The sequence below is a fragment of the Coregonus clupeaformis genome, chromosome 34 (assembly GCF_020615455.1).
Source record: "Coregonus clupeaformis isolate EN_2021a chromosome 34, ASM2061545v1, whole genome shotgun sequence".
NCBI lineage: Eukaryota > Metazoa > Chordata > Actinopteri > Salmoniformes > Salmonidae > Coregonus > Coregonus clupeaformis.
The window spans coordinates 13,085,929-13,106,034 of NC_059225.1; the positions used below are offsets into that span (position 1 = coordinate 13,085,929).

Consider the following 20,106-nt stretch of genomic DNA (forward strand, 5'->3'; position numbering starts at 1 on the left):
TACTATACACATTTTAGAAAGATAACTCAATCTGAATATGTATAAACATTTACATTTCAAAGCTAAGGCATTGAAAGGTGATGAAAGTTTTCACAATAACTGAAAGTGTACCCACGTTTTTTGTTTGATGTTATCTGTAATGAAAATTAGTGTCCCAATTAGTGTAATATTGATGCATACATTGTACCATTTAACTAAATACTGCCTCTATGTAGCTGTTGTAAGATGAAATATAGCCAACAGTGATAGGTGTCGAAAAGTTCATGGTTCAAATTTCCAAATACATTTTTGCAGATTGTGCAAAACGCCTCCGTCAGAGGACTCCAATTTTGATACGGTAAAGCTTGACAACATGCAGCTGTTTTCGTGATATGTATTATCTAACACTTACAATTTCTTTCCTTTTTGCTTACTTAGCAGTTCTATCAACATTTAGCAACTAAGATAGCAACATTAGAAAATCCGTTAGCTATATTTCAGAGGTAAAAAGTTGGATATTAAATTAGGTGTGGTCTGTCGCGCAGTCGAATTTTACAATATGCAGCGTGTTCCACAAAATGTGTACATATAACTTTTTTGAAAACTCTCAAAACCTAACTTAACTTACATAAATTGCACTGAAAATCGGTGGTCAGCTAGCTAAAAGGGTGTCGTTAGTCACAAAACTTACCGTTATTTTTCAGCCCATTTAAATGTTGAGCTCGAGGTGATTCAGTTCTCCAACCGCTAGAAAGTGTCCGAGGTCAGGGGGTGTCTGATGTTTGGGGAAAATTAGCTAGGTAGGTACGGCAGGACCAAATCGGAGAGGTAGGTAGGAGTAAGCCCATGTAATGCTTTGTAGGTTAGCAGTAAAACCTTGAAATCAGCCCTAGCCTTAACAGGAAGCCAGCCAGAGGCTAGCACTGGAGTAATATGATCAAATGATGATGATGTTGATTATGAATGATGATGATTGATGTTGATTATGAATGATGATGATTGATGTTGATTATGAATGATGATGATTGATATTGATGATGAAAAATGTATGCACTCACTAACTGTAAGTCGCTCTGGATAAGAGCGTCTGCTAAATGACTAAAATGTAAAATGTACTTGATGATGATGATGATACTGATGATGATAATGATGATGATGATACTGATGAAGCTGTGTGAATGTGTCTGTCATGTGACCCTGTGTTACCTGTCCAGGTGGTCGGAGGGGCGTGGCTCTTCAGCAGGATGTACTGTAACATCTTTGTCACCTTGGACGTCATGATGTGCACCGCCAGCATTCTCAACCTGTGTGCTATCAGCATCGACAGGTAAGAGGCTCTCTGTGTTTGTGTGTGTCTTTGTTTGTGTGTGTGTGAGAGTGCGTTCGTGTCTGAGTTTTCTTTTTGAAAGAGAAAGTGTGTGTTAAAGTGGGTATATACTGTAGGAGTGACTTAGGTGTGTGTGTGTGTGTGTGAACGTGTGTATATGGTAGACTTTCTATACAGTATTATTTGTCATTACTGCACCTCCAGTTGGCTTGATGCCCTGTGGAGTTGTCAGGTTCAGAGAGCAGGTCTGCTTTCTCTTCAAGTGAGCCTTAAATATTTGATTGTAAACTTTCTCCCACGAGAGATATGGCCGTGTTTACTGTTGATGTGCATCGGGTATGTACATTATTTATTTGCTTAGTTTTCCAGCTCATGTAATAGTTAATATTTAACAGCTCTTTAGCACAATATGCTTTTAACCATCAAAGAAATAGGAACTCAGCGGGCAGACCACTGTGTGTGTATGTGTGTGTGTGTTTGGAGAGTGAAAGCGTATGGTTATTCTCTGTATACAGTGAGGGAAAAAAGTATTTGATCCCCTGCTGATTTTGTACGTTTGCCCACTGACAAAGAAATGATCAGTCTATCATTTTAATGGTAGGTTTATTTGAACAGTGAGAGACAGAATAACAACAACAAAATCCAGAAAAACGCATGTCAAAAATGTTATAAATTGATTTGCATTTTAATGAGGGAAATAAGTATTTGACCCCCTCTCAATCAGAAAGATTTCTGGCTCCCAGGTGTCTTTTATACAGGTAACGAGCTGAGATTAGGAGCACACTCTTAAAGGGAGTGCTCCTAATCTCAGCTTGTTACCTGTATAAAAGACACCTGTCCACAGAAGCAATCAATCAATCAGATTCCAAACTCTCCACCATGGCCAAGACCAAAGAGCTTTCCAAGGATGTCAGGGACAAGATTGTAGACCTACACAAGGCTGGAATGGGCTACAAGACCATCGCCTAGCAGCTTGGTGAGAAGGTGACAACAGTTGGTGCGATTATTCGCAAATGGAAGAAACACAAAAGAACTGTCAATCTCCCTCGGCCTGGAGCTCATCTCGTGGAGTTGCAATGATCATGAGAACGGTGAGGAATAAGCCCAGAACTACACGGGAGGATCTTGTCAATGATCTCAAGGCAGCTGGGACCATAGTCACCAAGAAAACAATTGGTAACACACTACGCCGTGAAGGACTGAAATCCTGCAGCAATCGGGCTCAAGAAAGCACATATACATGCCCGTCTGAAGTTTGCCAATGAACATCTGAATGATTCAGAGGAGAACTGGGTGAAAGTGTTGTGGTCAGATGAGACCAAAATGGAGCTCTTTGGCATCAACTCAACTCGCCGTGTTTGGAGGAGGAGGAATGCTGCCTATGACCCCAAGAACACCATCCCCACCGTCAAACATGGAGGTGGAAACATTATGCTTTGGGGGTGTTTTTCTGCTAAGGGGACAGCACAACTTCACTGCATCAAAGGGACGATGGACGGGGCCATGTACCGTCAAATCGTGGGTGAGAACCACCTTCCCTCAGCCAGGGCATTGTAAATGGGTCGTGGATGGGTATTCCAGCATGACAATGACCCAAAACACACGGCCAAGGCAACAAAGGAGTGGCTCAAGAATAACCACATTAAGGTCCTGGTGTGGCCTAGCCAGTCTCCAGACCTAAATCCCATAGAAAATCTGTAGAGGGAGCTGAAGGTTCGAGTTGCCAAACGTCAGCCTCGAAACCTTAATGACTTGGAGAAGATCTGCAAAGAGGAGTGGGACAAAATCCCTCCTGAGATGTGTGCAAACCTGGTGGCCAACTACAAGAAACGTCTGACTTCCTCTGTGATTGCCAACAAGGGTTTTGCCACCAAGTACTAAGTCATGTTTTGCAGAGGGGTCAAATACTTATTTCCCTCATTAAAATGCAAATCAATTTATAACATTTTTGACATGTGTTTTTCTGGATTTTTTTGTTGTTATTCTGTCTCTCACTGTTCAAATAAACCTACCATTAAAATTATAGACTGATCATTTCTTTGTCAGTGGGCAAACGTACAAAATCAACAGGGGATCAAAAACTTTTTTCCCTCACTGTATGTGCATCTTTATACTGAGAATCACTGATTAGCAGCTTAGTCCTGACAGGTGTGTGTGTGTGTGTGCGTACATGTGTGTATGTGTTTGTGTGTGTGTATGAGAGAGCGAGAGAGAGAGAGAGAGAGAGAGAGAGACAGAGAAACAGAGAGAAAGATCTGTTTAAATGTCCATTTTACAGCATGTGTTACACTGTAAGGATGTAATTGCAGCGGCTGTCCCAATTATGTACCACTGCTCTCCCAGGAAATATCACAGCTGTATTATTATCATGTATTTGTTTTCCAGAATAAATAGACCCTGCACCTGGGGCATATATGTTTTTGGTATTTGATAGAGTGCCTTGACCAACACAGTCCCGCTTTAAATGACGTGCAGCTTCTAAAAGCTTCATAAAGCCTTCATAAACAATATATAAATGTGTCACAAATCATCTATAACCTTATGTCATGCTCTGTAAAGGGTTCATAAATGTGGCATAACTGTGTGACATAACCACCGATGTCACATGTGACATAGCCCACTATGTAAAATATGACATAAACATGTGCTATATAAAAGGGTGGCATAAGCACTGCTTACTAAAGGCTTTATAAATCATATTAAATTGAGGCTTCACAAAGCATTTATAACCTTGCGTCTTGGAAGAGTATTGCAACACCAGGATAATGGACCACCCATACGTAAAAATGTATGCACGCATGACTGCAAGTCGCTTTGCATGAAAGCGTCTGCTAAATGGCATACATTATTTTACTCTAAAACATTTCTAGGATGGCCAAACCTTGACCTCAACTTCCCCCAAAATGCTTTGCTGCAGGATGACACATGCTATAAAGTGCAGTCATGCACTGCAAACAAACGTTGGTAGGGCCTTTTAAAATATTTGTATTTATTTATTTGCCTAATTCGTTTTTTTTCTCCCAAATTCCGTTTTCTCAAATGTGTTTTCCCCCCAGTTTCTTTCACACTTTTTGAATAGAAAAAACAATAAATTGTTTTTTTTGTGTTCACAGCAACGCTTCAAACACATCAGGGGATAACTTTTGAGGGCTGGGAAAAATCTAAGAAACTTAGATTTTTGAGTGTAGTTACCCTTTAATTCAGTGCACATGTGGTGTTTCTGTAGAGCAGTAATCTCACATGTGATGGAGTTCGCAAATCAAATGCCCACTTGTAGTGCCACTGGACAGCGAAAAATTAGTAAGTTAACCTTTATTTATTGTAATTGAAATTAGTTTGTTAAGTGTTGAGTTATTTCAAATAATTTCGATGACTTCACTGCAATTTCTAGCTATACCAATAGCAGCATAAGATACCTAGCTAGCTATACCAATAAAACATTTTGCTAGCTATTAGGCTCAGCTAAATAAAAGTTTCCCATTTCCCCATTTAGAGTATTTCTTGCGCAGCACAGAAATGCCCTTATCCAGATGGTGTGACAAATGCATTTCCTAACAGACCTGCTAACTTTCTTTGTTGTTACTTTTAAGGTTGGAACCAACATGTAGTACCTCCAGCAGGGAGAGAGGCAATAACCATTGGTCCACCAGCTCAGGGACAATATACGCTATTCACAGCCCTATGTAATGTTCAATGTAATTGCATTGCTGGACTTTTTGAAACTTCATGTACAGTTGAAGTCGAAAATGTACATACACTTAGATTGGAGTCATTAAAACTCGTTTTTCAACCACTCCACAAATTTCTTGTTAACAAACTATAGTTTTAGCAAGTCGGTTAGGACATCTGCTTTTTGCATGACACAAGTAATTTTTCCAACAATTGTTTACAGACAGATTATTTCACTTATAATTCACTGTATCACAATTCCAGTGGGTCAGAAGTTTACATACACTAAGTTGACTGTGCCTTTAAACAGCTTGGAAAATTCCAGAAAATGATGTCATGGCTTTAGAAGCTTCTGATAGGCTAATTGAGTCAATTGGAGGTGTACCTGTGGATGTATTTCAAGGCCTACCTTCAAACTCAGTGCCTCTTTGCTTGACATCATGGGAAAATCAAAAGAAATCAGCCAAGACTTCAGATTTTTCTTTTTGACATCCACAAGTCTGGTTCATCCTTGGGAGCAATTTTCAAACATCTGAAGGTACCACGTTCATCTGTACAAACAATAGTACGCAAGTATAAACACCATGGGACCACGCAGCCGTCATACCGCTCAGGAAGGAGACGCGTTCTGTCTCCTAGAGATGAACGTACTTTGGTGCGAAAAGTGCAAATCAATCCCAGAACAACAGCAAAGGACCTTGTGAAGATGCTGGAGGAAACAGGTACAAAAGTATCTATATCCACAGTAAAACAAGTCCTATATCGACATAACCTGAAAGGCCGCTCAGCAAGGAAGAAGCCACTGCTCCAAAACCGCAATAAAAAAGCCAGACTACGGTTTGCAACTGCACATGGGGACAAAGATCTTACTTTTTGGAGAAATGTCCTCTGGTCTGATGAAACAAAAATAGAATTGTTTGGCCATAATGACCATTGTTATGTTCGTAGGAAAAAGGGGGATGCTTGCAAGCCGAAGAACACCATCCCAACCGTGAAGCACGGGGGTGGCAGCATCATGCTGTGTGGGTGCTTTGCTGCAGGAGGGACTGGTGCACTTCACAAAATAGATGGCATCATGAGGAAGGAAAATGATGTGGATATATTGAAGCAACATCTCAAGACATCAGTCAGGAAGTTAAAGCTTGGTCGCAAATAGGTCTTCCAAATGGACAATGACCCAAAGCATACTTCCAAAGTTGTGGCAAAATGGCTTAAGGACAACAAAGCCAAGGTATTGGAGTGGCCATCACAAAGCCCTGACCTCAACCCTATAGAAAATTTGTGGGCAGAACTGAAAAAGTATGTGCGAGCAAGGAGGCTTACAAACCTGACTCCGTAACACCAGCTCTGTCAGGAGGAATGGGCCAAAATTCACCAAACTTATTGTGGGAAGCTTGTGGAAGACTACCCGAAAAGTTTGACCCAAGTTAAACAATTTAAAGGCAATGCTACCAAATACAAATTGAGTGTATGTAAACTTCTGACCTACTGGGAATGTGATGAAAGAAATAAAAGCTGAAATAAATCATTCTCTCTGCTATTATTCTGACATTTCACATTCTTAAAATAAAGTGGTGATCCTAACTGACCTAAGACAGGGAATTCTTACTAGGATTAAATGTCAGGAATTGTGAAAAACTGAGTTTAGATGTATTTGGCTAAGGTGTATGTAAACCTCCGACTCCAACTGTATTAGCATTGTTTAAAAAAAGGAAATGTATGGTTTAAACTTTAGCTGTTAGTGATAATTCCCTAAGTGTTAATACATTTAGCCTTTATGTATGTGTTTTGAATGACCAAAGGTGTCAGACTTTATAGTAAGTACAGCGTCATATGATATAAGACATTTATGTATGTGTTATAAATGACCAAAGGGGTCTGACTTTAAATGAAGTGCAGCATCATGCAAGATAGAGTCTTTATGGATGTGTTATGAATGACCGAAGGTGTCTCACTTCAAACAAAGTATTACAGGATACTACATGAAGTGTCAATAAATAGGTTATAAATGTTCTGCTGATTTATGAAGATTCTCTAATGATCCACAGGTTACTGGGGTGTGAGAGGTGTTTAGATGGGTTGATAGACCTGCAAAGCTTGCGTTTGTGTGTGTCAGAACCAAGATGATTTGGAGTAGTCCTACAGTACCTGAAACTACCGCACAGGTATTCCTCTTCTGTTCCCATGCTGGAGACCAGGGCTGGATTACAACCTGCGGGGGAGTGTGTGAATGTGTCAAATATCTGACTGGGTCCTGCACCCCACGGTACGGCTTGTTATATTGTTGTATTAAAGACCTGACTGGGCCCAGCACCCCATGGTATGGCTTGTTATATTGTTGTATTAAAGACCTGACTGGGCCCAGCACCCCACGGTATGGCTTGTTATATTGTTGTATTAAAGACCTGACTGGGTCCAGCACCCCACGGTACGGCTTGTTATATTGTTGTATTAAAGACCTGACTGGGTCCTGCACCCCACGGTACGGCTTGTTATATTGTTGTATTAAAGACCTGACTGGGCCCAGCACCCCACAGGAATCCTCATCTCTCCCAAGTGGACATTCTCAATTTTTCCCCTAACCCATCTGTCTATCTCCTCATTTGAATTCCATGCTGTCACAGTCACTAGCCCATTTAAGCTTAATATCCTTGTCATCTATCGCCCTCCAGGTTCCCTTGGAGAGTTCATCAATGAGCTTGACGCCTTGATAAGTTCCTTTCCTGAGGATGGCTCACCCCTCACAGTTTTGGGGGATTTCAACCTCCCTATGTCCACATTTGACTCATTTCTCTCTGCCTCCTTCTTTCCACTTCTCTCCTCTTTTGACCTCACCCTCTCACCGTCCCCCTACTCACAAGGCAGGCAATACGCTTGACCTCATCTTTACTAGATGCTGCTCTTCTACTAATCTCACTGCAACTCCCCTCCATGTCTCCGACCACTACTTTGTTTCCCTTTTCTCTCTCGCTCTCCTCCCACACTACTCACTCTGCCCCTACACAGATGGTAATGCGCCGCCGCAACCTTCGCTCTCTCTCTCCCACTACTCTCTCCTCTTCCATCCTATCATCTCTTCCCTCTGCTCAATCCTTCTCCCTCCAATCTCCTGATTCTGCCTCCTCAACCCTCCTCTCCTCCCTTTCTGCATCCTTTGACTCTCTGTGTCCCCTATCCTCCCGGCCGGCTCGGTCCTCCCCTCCAGCTCCGTGGCTTGATGACTCATTGCGAGCTCACAGAACAGAGCTCCGGGCAGCGGAGCGGAAATGGAAGAAAACTAAACTCCCTGCCGACCTGGCATCTTTTCACTCCCCTCCTCTCTACATTTTCTTCATCTGTTTCTGCTGCTAAGGCCACTTTCTACCACTCTAAATTCCAAGCATCTGCCTCTAACCCTAGGAAGCTCTTTGCCACATTTTCCTCCCTCCTGAATCCTCCCCCCCCGCCCCCCCCTCTCTCTCTCTGTGGATGACTTCGTCAACCACTTTGAAAAGAAGGTTGACGACATTCGATCCTCGTTTGTTAAGTCTAATGACACTGCTGGTCCTACTCACACTGCCCTACCCTATGCTTTGACTTCTTTCTCCCTTCTCTCTCCAGATAAAATCCTGCGACTTGTGACTGCAGGCCGCCCAACAACCTGCCCGCTTGATCCCATCCCCTCCTCTCTTCTCCAGACCATCTCCGGTGACCTTCTCCCCTACCTCACCTCGCTGATCAACTCATCCTTGACCGCTGGCCATGTCCCTTCCGTCTTCAAGAGAGCGAGAGTTGCTCCCCTTCTCAAGAAACCAACACTCGATCCCACTGATGTCAACAACTACAGACCAGTATCCCTTCTTTCTTTTCTTTCCAAAACTATTGAGCGTGCCGTCTTTAGCCAACTCTCTTGCTATCTCTCTCAGAATGACCTTCTTGATCCAAACCAGTCAGGTTTCAGGACTGGTCATTCAACTGAGACTGCTCTTCTCTGTGTCACGGAGGCTCTCCGCACTGCTAAAGCTAACTCTCTCTCCTCTGCTCTTGTCCTTCTAGACCTGTCTGCTGCCTTTGATACTGTGAACCATCAGATCCTCCTCTCCACCCTCTCCGAGCTGGGCATCTCCGGCGCGGCTCACTCCCTGGATTGCGTCCTACCTGACCGGTCGCTCCTACCAAGTGGCGTGGCGAGAAGCTGTCTCCGCACCACGTGCTCTCACCACTGGTGTCCCCCAGGGGCTCAGTTCTAGGCCCTCTCCTTTTCTCCCTATACACCAAGTCACTTGGCTCTGTCATATCCTCACATGGCCTCTCCTATCATTGCTACGCTGACGATACACAACTAATCTTCTCCTTTCCCCCTTCTGATAACCAGGTGGCGAATCGCATCTCTGCATGTCTGGCAGACATATCAGTATGGATGACGGATCACCACCTCAAGCTGAACCCCTGGCAAGACGGAGCTGCTCTTCCTCCCGGGGAAGGACTGCCCGTTCCATGATCTCGCCATCACGGTTGACAACTCCGCTGTGTCCTCCTCCCAGAGTGCGAAGAGCCTAGGCGTGACCCTGGACAACACCCTGTCGTTCTCCGCCAACATCAAGGCGGTGACCCGCTCCTGCAGGTTCATGCTCTACAACATTCGGAGAGTACGACCCTGCCTTACACAGGAAGCGGCACAGGTCCTAATCCAGGCACTTGTCATCTCCCGTCTGGACTACTGCAACTCGCTGTTGGCTGGCCTCCCTGCCTGTGCCATTAAACCCCTACAACTCATCCAGAATGCCGCAGCCCGTCTGGTGTTCAACCTTCCCAAGTTCTCTCACGTCACCCCCTCCTCCGCACACTCCACTGGCTTCCAGTTGAAGCTCGCATCCGCTACAAGACCATGGTGCTTGCCTATGGAGCAGTGAGGGGAACGGCACCTCTGTACCTTCGGGCTCTGATCAGTCCCTACACCCAAACGAGGGCATTGCGTTCATCCACCTCTGGCCTGCTGGCTCCCTTCCTCTGCGGAAGCATAGTTCCCGCTCAGCCCAGTCAAAACTGTTCGCTGCTCTGGCACCCCAATGGTGGAACAAGCTCCCTCACGACGCCAGGACAGCAGAGTCACTCACCACCTTCCGGAGACATTTGAAACCCCACCTCTTTAAGGAATACCTGGGATAGGATAAAGTAATCCTTCTACCCCCCCAAAAAAATTGTAAAGTGGTTATCCCACTGGCTATAGGGTGAACGCACCAATTGGTGAGTCGCTCTGGATAAGAGCGTCTGCTAAATGATGTAAATGTGCCCTTGAGCAAGGCACTTAACCCTAATTGCTCCTGTAAGTCGCTCTGGATAAGAGCGTCTGCTAAATGACTAAAATGTAAATGTAAATGTTATATTGTTGTATTAAAGACCTGACTGGGTCCAGCACCCCACGGTACGGCTTGTTATATTGTTGTATTAAAGACCTGACTGGGCCCAGCACCCCACGGTACGGCTTGTTATATTGTTGTATTAAAGACCTGACTGGGTCCAGCACCCCACGGTACGGCTTGTTATATTGTTGTATTAAAGACCTGACTGGGCCCAGCACCCCACGGTACGGCTTATTATATTGTTGTATTAAAGACCTGACTGGGCCCAGCACCCCACGGTACGGCTTGTTATATTGTTGTATTAAAGACCTGACTGGGCCCAGCACCCCACGGTACGGCTTGTTATATTGTTGTATTAAAGACCTGACTGTGCCCAGCACCCCACGGTACGGCTTGTTATATTGTTGTATTAAAGACCTGACTGGGCCCAGCACCCCACGGTACGGCTTATTATATTGTTGTATTAAAGACCTGACTGGGCCCAGCACCCCACGGTACGGCTTGTTATATTGTTGTATTAAAGACCTGACTGGGCCCAGCACCCCACGGTACGGCTTGTTATATTGTTGTATTAAAGACCTGACTGGGTCCAGCACCCCACGGTATGGCTTGTTATATTGTTGTATTAAAGACCTGACTGGGCCCAGCACCCCACTGTACGGCTTGTTATATTGTTGTGTGTGTGTTTGTGTACTGAGGAACATGTAACTTGGTTCCAGAAGAAAGACACTTTCAATTTCTTTAGGTTGGGGGCTTTCATCAAGGTAAGTGTTTCTTGGTGTAACGTCGTCCCCAGGCTATTGCACACACAACACACACTGTATAAGCCTGGGATATCAACCATTCAATGATGGCCTTAGTGGGAGTGACCATAGAATGTGACCTTACTGAGTAAAGTATTTGTCATCAGGCTATGTCTTTTGCTTACAAAAACATTCCCCCTTATCCTCACTAGTTATTTATTTTTTATTTTGTAAAATTTTAGCAGGTACACATTTTCATTTACAGCAACGATGTGGGAAATAGTTACAGGGGAGAGTTAACAAGGTCACAAAGTCTTAATTATGGCTAAACCCCGCCCATTTCCACAATTTATCTTCTTAAAACGTTATTTTAAACCTAACCTTAACCCTAACCTTAACCACACTGATAACCTTATGCCTAACCTTAAATTAAGACCAAAAAGCAAATGTTTGTTTTCATACATTTTTATGACATAGCCCATTTTGAATTTGTGGCTGTGCTATCTAGTGGAAACCATTCCGCTTAGCCTTAAGGGAGAAAAAAACAACAGGTCCTACCTTCCAGCTAGCTAATTAGCAAAGGATATAGCTAGCTAGCTAATTGCTCCACCAAGAAGAAGAAAGACTACTCCCTTAAAATCTGTGGTCGATGTTAGTTAGAATCTGGCGCCAACGAAGATGGCGGCCTCGCGACTAGCTCTTAGGAAACTTATTTTGTTTTTCTATGTATTATTTTTTCATTATTAGCTCAGAAAGTGTTTTGTATCATTACATACAGCCGGGGAAAACTATTGGATATCAGAGCGGCGGTAACTCACCAGCATTACGACCAGGAATACGACTTTCCCGAAGCAGATCCTTTGTTTGCTCTCCCCAGGGCAACTAAACTGATCCCAGTGGCTGAGAGGCACTCGGAGCGGCCTGCTGGTTCGACTTAGGAGGCGCGCACACCACCCACCGCTTCCAAGTATACTACTCGCTAGTCTCTGGATAACAAGGTCAACGAGCTCTGGCCAAGGATTTCTTTCCAGAGAGACATCAAGGCCTGTAACATACTTTGTTTCACGGAAACATGGCTCTCTTAGGATATTCTGTCGAAATCAGGAATAAATATCTCTCCGGGAAGCAGAAAGGGGGAGGTGTGTGTTTCAAGATTAACGACTCATGGTGTAATTGTAGTAACATACAGGAACTCAAGTCCATTTGTTCACCCGACCTAGAGTACCTCACAATCAAATGCCAACCGTATTATCTCCCAAGATAATTTTATTCGGTTATAGTCACGGCCGTGTATATCCCCCCTCAAGCTGATACCACAACGGCCCTCAAAGAACTTCACTGGACTTTATGCAAACTGGAAACCACATATCCTGAGGCTGCATTTATTGTAGCTGGGGATTTTAACAAAGCAAATGTGAGGACTAGGCTGCCGAAGTTCTATCAACATATCGACTGTTGTACTCGTGCTGCTAAATTCCTCGACCATTGCTATTCGAACTTCCGGGATGGTTATAAGGCCCTCCCCTGCCCTCCTTTCGGCAAATCTGACCACGACTCCATTTTGCTCCTCCCTTCTTATAGGCAGAAACTCAAACAGGAAATACCCGTGCTAAGGACTATTTAACGCTGGTCTGACCAATCGGAATCCATGCTTCAAGATAGTTTTGATCACGCGGACTGAGATATGTTTAGCTTGCAAAAATAATCCAGACGAATACACTGAAATGGTGACTGAGTTTATCAGGAAGTGTATAGGTGATGTTGTGCCCACTGTGATTATTAAAACCTACCCTAACCAGAAACCGTGGATAGATGGCAGCATTCGCGCAAAACTGAAAGCGCGAACCACCGCATTTAACCATGGCAAGGTGACTGGGAATATGGCAGAATACAAACAGTGTAGCTACTCACTCCGCAAGGCAATTAAACTGGCAAAACATCAGTATAGTATAGAGACAAAGTGGAGTCGCAATTAAACGGCTCAGACATGAGACGTATGTGGCAGGGTCTGCAGACAATCACGGACTACGAAAGGAAAACCAGCCATGTCGCCGACACCGACGTCTCGCTTCCAGACAAGCTAAACACCTTCTTCGCCCGTTTTGGGTCAGCACCTCCCACAAATTGGATTGGCTTGATGGGCACTTCTTACGTACTATACGGTCAAGCTGCTCCCACAACAGCTCAATAGGGTTGAGATCCGGTGACTGTGCTGGCCACTCCATTATAGACAGAATACCAGCTGACTGCTTCTTCCCTAAATAGTTATTGCATAGTTTGGAGCTGTGCTTTGGGTCATTGTCCTGTTGTAGGAGGAAATTTGCTCCAATCAAGCGCCGTCCACAGGGTATGGCATGGCGTTGCAAAATGGAGTGATAGCCTTCCTTCTTCAAGATCCCTTTTACCCTGTACAAATCTCCCACTTTACCACCAAAGCACCCCAAGACCATCACATTGCCTCCACCATGCTTGACAGATGGCATCAAGCACTCCTCTAGCATCTTTTAATTTGGTCTGCGGCTCACAAATGTTCTTTTTTGTGATCCGAACACCTCAAACTTCGATTTGTCTTTCCATAACACTTTTTCCCAATCTTCCTCTGTCCAGTGTCTGTGTTCTTTTGCCCATCTTAATCTTTTCTTTTTATTGGCCAGTCTGAGATATGGCTTTTTCTTTGCAACTATGCCTAGAAGGTCAGCATCCCGGAGTCGCCTCTTCACTGTTGATGTTGAGACTGGTGTTTTGCGGGTACTATTTAATGAAGCTGTCAGTTGAGAACCTGTGAGGCGTCTGTTTCTCAAACTAGACACTCTAATGTATTTGTCCTCTTGCTCAGTTGTGCACCGGGGCCTCCCACTCCTCTTTCTATTCTGGTTAGAGCCAGTTTGCGCTGTTCTGTGAAGGGAGTAGTACACAGCGTTGTACGAGATCTTCAGTTTCTTGGCAATTTCTCGCATGGAATAGCCTTAATTTCTCAGAACAAGAATAGACTGACGAGTTTCAGAAGAAAGTTATTTGTTTCTGGCCATTTTGAGCCTGTAATCGAACCCACAATTGCTCATGCTCCAGATACTCAACTAGTCTCAAGAAGGCCAGTTTTATTGCTTTTTTAATCAGCACAACAGTTTTCAGCTGTGCTAACATAATTGCAAAAGGGTTTTCTAATGATCAATTCGCCTTTTAAAATGATAAACTTGGATTAACAAACACAACGTGCCATTGGAACACAGGACTGATGGTTGCTGATAATGGGCCTCTGTAAGCCTATGTAGATATTCCATAAAAAATCCAGCTTCCAGCTACAATAGCCATTTACAACATTAACAATGTCCTTACTGTATTTCTGATCAATTTGATGTTATTTTAATGGACAAAAAAAGTGATTTTCTTTCGAAAACAAGGACATTTCTAAGTGACCACAAACTTTTGAACGGTAGTATATACAGTATGTATATATTCTTTAATTCCATTCCTTACTTAGATTTGTGTGTATTGGGTATATGTTGTGAAATTGTTAGATGTTACTTGTTAGATATTACTGCACTGTTGGAGCTAGAAGCGCAAGCATTTCGCTACACCCACAATAACATCTGCTAAACACGTGTATGTGACAAATACAATTTGATTTGATTTGATTTGATTACAGAGATACAGACACATTACATAGATACAGACACATCACATAGATACAGACACATTACAGAGATGCAGACACATTACAGAGATACAGACACATCACATAGATACAGACACATTAGAGATACAGACACATTACATAGATACAGACACATTACATAGATAACAAGGACATTTCTAAGTGACCCCAAACATTTGAAAGGTAGTGTAAATGCAGTGGTATTACGCTACATTTGCAGTAAATGCAGTACATTCATAATGTCCCATAGTTTATGGTGTTTGTTAATACAAAATATTAGGATAAAGATATCAAAATAGATAGAAAGTGATTGATAATGTGATGATGCAGGTCCAGGGGTCGGACTGACTCATACGGTTTGGCTCATAAGAAACACCGAAACATTTTTTCATTATGTTTCACATGTTCAGAGTTCAACGCTGAAGTGTTCTGAAGTGCTCTGATGACTCTTGCCCAATGTATCTTCACTGTTCGCCGTCTAGTCCTATGAAATTGTTTCCCACACCTTCTTTTTTGACCTGCCCTTGGAAAAAGCCTGAAAAAAGAACAACAAGAAAGAGAGGATGATAGAGGGAGATTGCTCCTGTCATGTTTTTGTACGTACATTAACCTGCCTCCTCCTCTCCCATGACGTTCGCCGTGAGAAGAAAGGGAATATTTACGTTGATAACGGTAAACAATGGTGATGGCAGTAATCGGTTTCTAATAAAATAGTTGTCGCATGCGTGTCCGAATCGGGTCGCACCATAATTACAGCTCCCTCTCTGACACCGTCTCTCCTCTCTCTCTGTTTGCACATGCTCATTACGCATTCTTAGCATACAACACAAGGGTGATACTTTTTTTAATCAAAGCTTTACTGGCCTTATTGCTGAATAGCCAAATGGAGTAATTGTGAAACAATTTCAATATAGAAGCGCTGCATTTGCTGTTCCATTGTGGAACTTGATATCACGCTCATTGGACTTTCACTTGCTTCTTTCTCTTTCTGTTAACTTCTAACTTTTCTAACTTCTTTGGCCTCTCCCTTTTATAAATTCTCTCTCTCTCTCTCTCTCTCTCTCTCTCTCTCTCTGTCTCTCTCTCTCTCTCTCTCTCTCTCTCTCTCTCTCTCTCTCTCTCTCTCTCTCTCTCTCTCTCTCCCTCTTTCTCTCTCTCTCTCAAACATAAACTTTCTCTCTCAGAGTGTGCAGTAGGATCTTGTCACAGATCAGTATAACCTGACTGATCCATCTACATGGTTAGGGTTAGTTAGTATAACCAGTCTGTCTGTGGTGAAAGATCCATCTCCAGGGTTAGGGTTAGGGTTAGTTAGTATAACTAGTATGTATATGGTGACTGATCCATCTCCAGGGTTAGGGTTAGGGTTAGTTAGTATAACTAGTCTGTCTATGGTGACAGATCCATTTCCAGGGTTAGGGTTAGGGTTAGGGTTAGTTAGTATAACCAGTATGTCTGTGGTGACTGATCCATCTCCAGGGTTAGGGTTAGGGTTAGGGTTAGTCAGTATGACCAGTCTGTCTGTGGTTACAGATCCATCTCCAGGGTTAGGGTTAGGGTTAGTTAGTGTAACCAGTCTGTCTGTGGTGAAAGATCCATCTCCAGGGTTAGGGTTAGGGTTAGTTAGTATAACCAGTCTGTCTGTGTGATCCATCTCCAGGGTTAGGGTTAGTTAGTATAACCAGTCTGTCTGTGTGATACATCTCCAGGGTTAGGGTTAGTTAGTATAACCAGTCTGTCTGTGTGATCCATCTCCAGGTACACAGCAGTGGTGATGCCTGTGCTCTACAACACCACACACAGCTCCAGGAAGCGGGTCTCGGTCATGATCGTGACAGTGTGGATCCTGGCCTTCGCTGTCTCCTGCCCCCTGCTGTTCGGATTCAACACATCAGGTGAGACACGTGAGTACAGGTGACATTTTCCCATTTACAAACTCAAATTACAGAACGAGTCAGAAAATAGCAGCTAGCTAGTTAACAACATTACTAGGCTACCAACCCTAGCTATAGAAAACGATTAGCTAATGTACAGCTCTCAAATACAGAAGTGTATAAACGTTATCATACAGTATCATATGCATTATACAGAGCTAGGTAGAAAGCTAAACAAATACTGTAGGCCATGCCTCACATAATTGATTAACATTGCTAGCTAATGTTAGCTATATAGTTAGCTAAACCAGCCATATTACAATTAAGCTAATTACCTCAAAACAAATCAGGCTTCATTTGATCTTATAATGCAAATCATTACAATCATTACATGCGCCTTAAAACATTAGCTTAATTCACAATGTGGGGAGTTCTTGTTATCTTGCCTGCCAATGCTGTTTCACTCCAATTCACTTTTGCCAACTGTTTTCTTAAAGCCATGGCGACCATGCAACAGGCTATTACTGCATTTGAAGGTAAAAACACAATAAAACTTCTCAAATATAAGTAAAATGTCTATACATTTCAGTTTTCAAAAACTATTAAGATTTTTACTGTAGGAGCATTGGCTACATAAGACAATTCTGTTTACATCCGAAGGCTCGGAGTGGGTGACTCTCGAGCAAGCCTCCGGGGGTGGCTTGGTAGACGTGACAAGTTGGCATCTTTATATTACAGTAAAAGGTCTAGCCGATGGTATTTTCTCTAAACCTCTAGAGAATCTCTCGCAGTGAGAATACGGTCTCAGTCAGTCTTCCTCCTAGGGGCCTTGTGTTGTGGAGCATGTACAGTTGAAGTCGGAAGTTTACATACACCTTAGCCAAATACATTTAAACTCAGTTTTTCACAATTCCTGGCATTTAATCCTAGTAAAAATTCCCTGTCTTAGGTCAGTTAGGATCACCACTTTAGTTTAAGAATGTGAAATGTCAGAATAATAGTAGAGAAAATGATTTATTTCATCTTTTATTTCTTCAATCACATTCCCAGTGGGTCAGAAGTTTACATACACTCAATTAGTATTTGGTAGCATTGCCTTTAAATTGTTTAACTTGGGTCAAACGTTTCGGGTAGCCTTCCACAAGCTTCCCACAATAAGTTGGGTGAATGTTGACCCATTCCTCCTGACAGAGCTGGTGTAACTGAGTCAGGTTTGTAGGCCTCCTTGCTCACACATGCTTTTTCAGTTCTGCCCACACATTTTCTATAGGATTGAGGTCAGGGCTTTGTGATGGCCACTCCAATACCTTGACTTTGTTGTCCTTAAGCTATTTTGCCACAAATTTAGAAGTATGCTTGGGGTCATTGTCCATTTGGAAGACCCATTTGCGACCAAGCTTTAACTTCCTGACTGATGTCTTGAGATGTTGTTTCAATATATCCACATAATTTTCCTTCCTCATGATGCCATCAATTATGTGAAATGCACCAGTCCCTCCTGCAGCAAAGCACCCCCACAGCATGATGCTGCCACCCCCGTGCTTCACGGATGGGATGGTGTTCTTCGGCTTGCAATTTACTCCCTTTTTCCTCCAAACATAACAATGGTCATTATGGCCAAACAGTTCTATTTTTGTTTCATCAGACCAGAGGATATTTCTGCAAAAAGTACGATCTTTGTCCCCATGTGCAGTTGCAAACCGTAGTCTGGCATTTTTTATGGCGGTTTTGGAGCAGTGGCTTCTTCCTTGCTGAGCGGCCTTTCAGGTTATGTCGAAATAGGACTTGTTTTACTGTGGATATAGATACTTTTGTACTTGTTTCCTCCAGCATCTTCACAAGGTCCTTTGCTGTTGTTCTGGGATTGATTTGCACTTTTCGCACCAAAGTACGTTAATCTCTAGGAGACAGAACGCGTCTCCTTCCTGAGCGGTATGATGGCTGCGTGGTCCCATGGTGTTTATACTTGCGTACTATTGTTTGTACAGATGAACGTGGTACCTTCAGGCGTTTGGAAATTGCTCCCAAGGATGAACCAGACTTGTGGAGGTCTACAATTATTTTTCTGAGGTCTTGGCTGATTTCTTTTGATTTTCCCATGATGTCAAGCAAAGATGCACTGAGTTTGAAGGTAGGCCTTGAAATACATCCACAGGTACACCTCCAATTGACTCAAATTATGTCAATTAGCCTATCAGAAGCTTCTAAAGCCATGACATCATTATCTGGAATTTTCCAAGCTGTTTAAAGGCACAGTCAACTTAGTGTATGTGAACTTCTGACCCACTGGAATTGTGATACAGTGAATTATAAGTGAAATAATCTGTCTGTAAACAATTGTTGGAAAAATTACTTGTGTCATGCACAAAGTAGATGTCCTAACCGACTTGCCAAAACTATAGTTTGTTAACAAGAAATTTGTGGAGTGGTTGAAAAAATAGTTTTAATGACTCCAACCTAAGTGTATGTGAACTTCTGACTTCAACTGTACATGAGCCGGAGCAAACAGTGTTAAATGTTAGAATGAACAGAGTGCTAACATGCAATGTGCATACACCACAACAGGGCTCAATGCCACTCACTCATCTCACGTAGTAGAAATGGGACAATTATCAGAATATGATGATTATTTCAACCCATGGATTTAAGTGGAGATAGAACAAAATGTGTTGAAATGCTACCTGGTTTGAGCACGTAGCATTTTGCGAATGTGTACTAAAAATGTTTAGATGAAGTGTGTCCACAACAAGATGTCTCTTACTGTAGTGAACTTGCTATAAGCCTAAATGAGCAGTGCTCAAAAGAGTGTTGTTGTGTTTTCCGACAAGATCAGGGGTTCCCAAACTTTTTTGCTTTGTGACCCACCAATTGAAGTGTCTTTTGAGTCGCGACCCACCATAAGGGTTAAGGGTGAAAAAACATACACAGACCAAATAAAAAGTAGAAAATAGATTAATAATACCCTGTTCTTCAAAAAATTTTGCAGTTTTAAAGCCAATTTCTACAATTTTATACATTTTGACCTGCCCATGTAGCTGAGAGAGAATTTTGCAGTTTTAAACTAATATCCTTGACATGGCTAATATTGTTGTCACACCCTGGCGCTGGGACTCTATATGTTGAGCCAGGGTGTGTTCATTCTATGTGTTATATTTCTATGTTGGGGGTTCTAGTTTGTTTATTTCTATGTTGGCCTGAGTGACTCCCAATCAGAGGCAACGAGTGTCAGCTTTTGGCTGGTTGTATCTGATTGGGAGCCATATTTAAACTGTCTGTTTTTCCCTTTGTGTTTGTGGGTTCTTGTTCCGTGTTGGTCTATGTTACCTAGGACGTTACGAGTCGTTTGTTGTTTTTGTTTACTGTCCGTGTTTATCGCTAATGATAAATAAACATGTTCGTTCATCACGCTGCGCCTTGGTCTATTCCGTACGACGATCGTGACAATTGTGTTCTTATGCTGAAACATTATAACAAAATCAATGGGGGCCTGATTGTCTAGGTTATATTTTGGTGATTG

General features: G+C 42.8%; 1 protein-coding gene across 1 annotated transcript in view; it reads left to right on the plus strand.

Moving 5' to 3' along the window:
* drd3 (dopamine receptor D3) overlaps window positions 1-20,106 on the plus strand; it is a 66,155-nt gene that overhangs the window by 19,757 nt on the left and 26,292 nt on the right. Inside the window, exons 3-4 of the mRNA XM_041861294.2 lie at window positions 1,194-1,306; window positions 16,474-16,610. Of these exons, the coding sequence (XP_041717228.2) occupies window positions 1,194-1,306; window positions 16,474-16,610 (250 nt within the window). The remainder of the gene's footprint in view (window positions 1-1,193; window positions 1,307-16,473; window positions 16,611-20,106) is intronic.